This window comes from Adiantum capillus-veneris, chromosome 2, assembly GCF_014529385.1.
Source record: "Adiantum capillus-veneris isolate H3 chromosome 2, ASM1452938v2, whole genome shotgun sequence".
NCBI classification, from domain to species: Eukaryota; Viridiplantae; Streptophyta; class Polypodiopsida; order Polypodiales; family Pteridaceae; genus Adiantum; species Adiantum capillus-veneris.
Window position 1 is genome coordinate 179,177,687 of NC_140932.1, and position 4,409 is coordinate 179,182,095.

Below are 4,409 nucleotides of genomic sequence, written 5' to 3' on the forward strand. Positions count from 1 at the left end.
AATGGTGTTGATGGAAATAGTCTTTTGATTAAGGTTTTTGAAATGTTTTTTCCCCATCATCTGTGTCGACAAAAAAGGGGAGGTAGATGATGGGAAAGCTCTGCCTCCCCCTTTTTTTGCATTTTTTATGTGGTTTTATATGAACTAAAAACTATATTATATGTGTTGTGTAGATAATGGCACCAAAGAGGGATAGCAAGAAAAGAAAACCTCCAGTCTCTCCTTTTAGCAACCGTCAAATGAGCATGAAGCTTAGGTCCGGTTGTATACCAAAGGCAGCTATCGATCAGGAGGCATCATCACGAGTCCGACATTTGGACACTCCACCAAATAAAAAGAACAGGATTCTCAAAAGGTGTGTTTTTATTGATGATGAGGCTCAAGTTAATGAAGACTCCAACAACATCGAAGATGACGTAGAGATCACAGATAAATTATGAGTGTATGCTATAATTTTATGTCAATATGTAGTTTATATTATAAATTTTTCAATGGTAGATTGTTCAATTTGATGGACATTTTTTTCGTTTGGAAAGTTTGGTAATTAATAACCATGTGGGAGAGTAAGAAAGGGTGAACCATTTTTTATATACATACCATTGATAGTTGCAGGGAGAAAATATTAAGTATTGTTTTTATTTATGTTGGAGAAAAGGTCCTTAAATCTCATGTGAGAGCCCTATATAGGGTGTGCGGTTTTTTTTTTTTTTTAAAGTTGTCTTCGTACAAAGGAGACTCTGGCAAAATTTCTGTAAATTAAATACTTTACACTATCTAATCCTAATTGCATATGTTTTTGGACAATTGAATGTTTGTCACTTGTTATCTCTTTGCAGAGACCAATGTTCACATTGAAGATCATCATGACAATGAAGAAGATAGTGATCCTGAAGGGGATGAGGAGAATAAGCATTCCAAACACCTAGGCAAGCAAATTTTGCTTGGCTTGATGAAAGATGTTCTAAGTCAATTTTATGTAAAGAAGAAGACATTGCCTCCTCCAGTTCCACTTTGTCGACTCATGGTGCATAAGGCTGTTAGGTTTGCTAGAGATGATGTAGAATGTCTCATTTCGTCATTTGATTCTGCTAGGTATTTAGAAACTATGGGGCATTTCCTTGTGTCCGTTGGAGGTTCTAGAGGAGATATCATTCCCGTGACCGCAGCGGATTTGGAGGAATGGGGACCACTTTGGCGGGAAAGAAATGTTGTGTTCGAGAGATCACTTGGTAGAGAATGGCAGGAGCTCAAAGGAACAAAGTTTTTGGTATGGGATGGCAACCATAGGCTAAAAACATGGTGGAAGAGAATCAAAGATAGTAAGATCTTTCACCTTTTTCACTCTTTTGTTGTAAAGCTTTGTTTTTACAAATGATGATTTTTTTGTGTGTGATAGAGTACTCGGACAATGGTCAATACCATGTTAGTGTTCATTGCCAATTCCTTGAGTTGTCCAGAGCAAAAGAAGCAGAGTTGCTTCTTGCACTTGACACTTCCAATGCGTAAGTTTGTCAATTGCATGTTGACTTTCATTTTTTTGCAAGCAATGCTTGTGTTCAACTCTTTGTTTTCAATTTTTCTGCAGCATTTCTAGGGCACATGTCATGCCAAACATCACTTATGAATTTTATATATGTTTCAAAGATTTGGCATGGCAAATAAAGATTCAATCCTTCAAAAATTCACACCTGATATGAGAGAATGGGCTAGGGTGGAGATGATTGTGGAGGCAAGGTATTACCAGGGTGCTGCACCATGGTACAACACTCCATGTGGATTGATATCTCAACTTGTGTGGAAGGTGATACCTACTCTACATGTCGGATATTTAATGTAAAATTTTATTATGGTTTCAATACAGTGTTTTGTATTAGGATGAGTTCACTGCATTTACGTCCAAAGAAAGAGCAAAGCTAGATGCACTTGGACTAAATGACGTTGAGAAGAAGAAGAGACTGGACAAGGCCACAAAGGTAGAAGAGGAACGGTTGAAAGATAGGGGCTACAAGTACTTGTCAATCGCCAATCCTCTTAATGGTGATGAGTTCTTCAAGTTGCTTTTTAGCATTAAATGGGATGAACCTGGAATGCTAAAGATCACTAGAGATAAGCTCTATTGTTTGACAAGCTCTAAAATCACTCCTGAGAGGTATTGAAGCTATTAGTTTCTCATTTTTAATTGTATTCATTCCATTTTGTTTTTCTATATGATTAAGTGATATGTTGTTCTTATTGCTTGTAGAAAGAAGATAATTTTGCACCTCATGAGCCTCACTAAGTCTAAGGATCCATAATATCTTCATTTTGGTGATTACAAGCTTTTTAGAAGTTACATGAAAAAGGAGACTTATTGGGCTCACTTGCATGGGGAGGCTACACTTATGATTGAAAGGATGCAAGTAGAAGGTCCACAACTTCATAATTCTTTTGACCTATTCTACAAGATGAGCATGAAGAATCATATTTTGCAGATAGACGTTTGACCATTGTTTTTAAGAGAATATAGACATGTTTTAATTTACACAAGATAAAGTTGAGTGTTCTTTTTAATTGTTACTATGTATGTAGGCCTTTATTTTATCTAATGGATGCGGTGAAGTCTTCCGACTCTAGTGACAAGATGCCGGAGCTTGTGTTGTCGGCTAAGAGAGTGATTTACAGGTTTGCATCTTCCACTTGCACTCTTTGTAAAAAAAGAGCATTTCATTTTTTTGCCATGGTTTGGTGACAGTGGGTCATTTTAAGAATGATGAAATGTGTTTACAAAAAAATCCTTAAATTCCCTATGGAAGCCCGATATGGGGTGGATGGTTCTTTTGACAATACGCGTGTGTATAATGTCTATGTTGAAAACACTTAAATCCCTTGTGGGAGCCCAAGATAGGGTTTATGGTTTATTTTGAAAAAGTATTCTCCATACAAAGGAGACTCTGACATTTTTTTTTTTTGATACATGACATTTGTTATACCATTGCGTTTATATGCTTTTCAAAGTGGATGATGCTCTAAAAATTGTGTAGATGGGTTATGCAATTCGTTGAGGCGCAGAAATTGAATGAAGCCCCATTATTCACTAGAGAGTGGATTGATGTACGTGATTAGAATACAATGTTCTCTCCCTCTTTGATTGAAAGGAATCTAACAACATGGGAAGCCAAGGTTTGTCCTTGGTGGTTGGATTATCCACTAGCAGTTATTCCAAAGCAAGAGTTTGAATTACGTAAGAGTAAGTATCTTAACACTAGTGGCTCTTTTATTTTGAGAATGTATATGTCTTACTTTAGTACTAATTTATGTGATGTTGTGCTATATGGTTGTTGAGTGAAGGGTTTCAAAATGAGAGTGATGAGTACTTACAGAAGACACAAGAAGAGTCTTTCCCTCCCGTTTCTCAAGGAGTTACTCAAAATACCATTGAGAGTGGCTCTCAAGGTACTCCACTAGCAAGCAATGTACTCAAGAAGGGTAAAGGGAAAATGGAGCCTCCAAGTACATCAAGGAAATCCACTCCTTCTTCAATGCCTCCCATTGTGCCATCTTCAGAGCCCGGCATGTCCTCTTTGGGAACCACTATACCCCATATGGCGCCCTCTTCTAATGTGCCCACTACATCCTCATTGGTGCACACTACTTTGTTTCTTGCAGAGTCTTCACTTGGGCGAGAGGCTTGGGAGAGAAGGCCGATCACACGATCTGTTGGTAAGTTTAAGAAAATTGTTAGCATATCTGTCTTCCATATTTCCTAATTCAAAGCTAATTTGGATAATGCTTGCAGGATTCCATTATCAAACTATTGTAGATGTTTTGCTTGTGGATATATCACAAATTGATAAGTTTGCCCTTGATAGGTAGATTTTCATAGTGCTTACTTATTTGCATTTTCTTCTTGCATGGTTCTATGATTTTGAACATAATTCATGTTTGGTTTTCTTATAGCATCAACAAAAATTTTGCGACACAGAATACAAATCTATATAGCAAAGATGGTGTGCCATGCCATGAGGTTGCTAGGCTTACATTTGCAAATTTTCCTACAAGTTTGCTTTTGGATGGTCTAGGACCAATCCCATTGGGTAAGTAACTTTTCTTTGGACTAGTACCTACAACTAACTATGGTTGTATGTTTACATGTCATCATTCACTTTTGTAGAGGGCATGAGTGTTCCGAAGTGGAACACATTTTCCAGGGGTCTAGTGACAGGGTGCATGGATGTTGCTCGTGAGTTTTTGGCCGATGAGGGGTTTTTAGTCACCATGTGCATGGCCGAGCATATTGGAGATTTTATTGCAGATGCAACTAGGGTAGGACTTGTGCTCTTACATACATGGACTCTCATGTGTAATAAGAAGGCATATCGACATCCACTCACTAGAGAGGTGGTGAGATAACAAACTTAGTTTCATAGTTT

The 4,409-nt window shown here is 37.6% G+C and overlaps 1 protein-coding gene across 1 annotated transcript; it reads left to right on the plus strand.

Annotated features, from left to right (window-relative positions):
• Positions 1–3,476: 3,476 nt before the first annotated feature.
• On the plus strand, positions 3,477–4,058 carry LOC147464150 (uncharacterized). The gene is made up of 3 exons (XM_086482604.1): positions 3,477–3,699; positions 3,776–3,848; positions 3,962–4,058. Exons 1-3 carry the CDS (start codon positions 3,477–3,479, stop codon positions 4,056–4,058), a joined length of 393 nt encoding a protein of 130 aa, XP_086338730.1.
• The last annotated feature ends 351 nt before the right edge of the window (positions 4,059–4,409 follow it).

Bases quoted from the DNA above. Each gene is read 5' to 3' on its own strand.
- LOC147464150 (XM_086482604.1), top strand. From the start codon at position 3,477: ATGGAGCCTCCAAGTACATCAAGGAAATCCACTCCTTCTTCAATGCCT. The intron at 3,700-3,775 runs GTAAGTTTAAGA...TAATGCTTGCAG, and splicing joins GCCGATCACACGATCTGTTG to GATTCCATTATCAAACTATT. The intron at 3,849-3,961 runs GTAGATTTTCAT...TTTGCGACACAG, and splicing joins GATAAGTTTGCCCTTGATAG to AATACAAATCTATATAGCAA.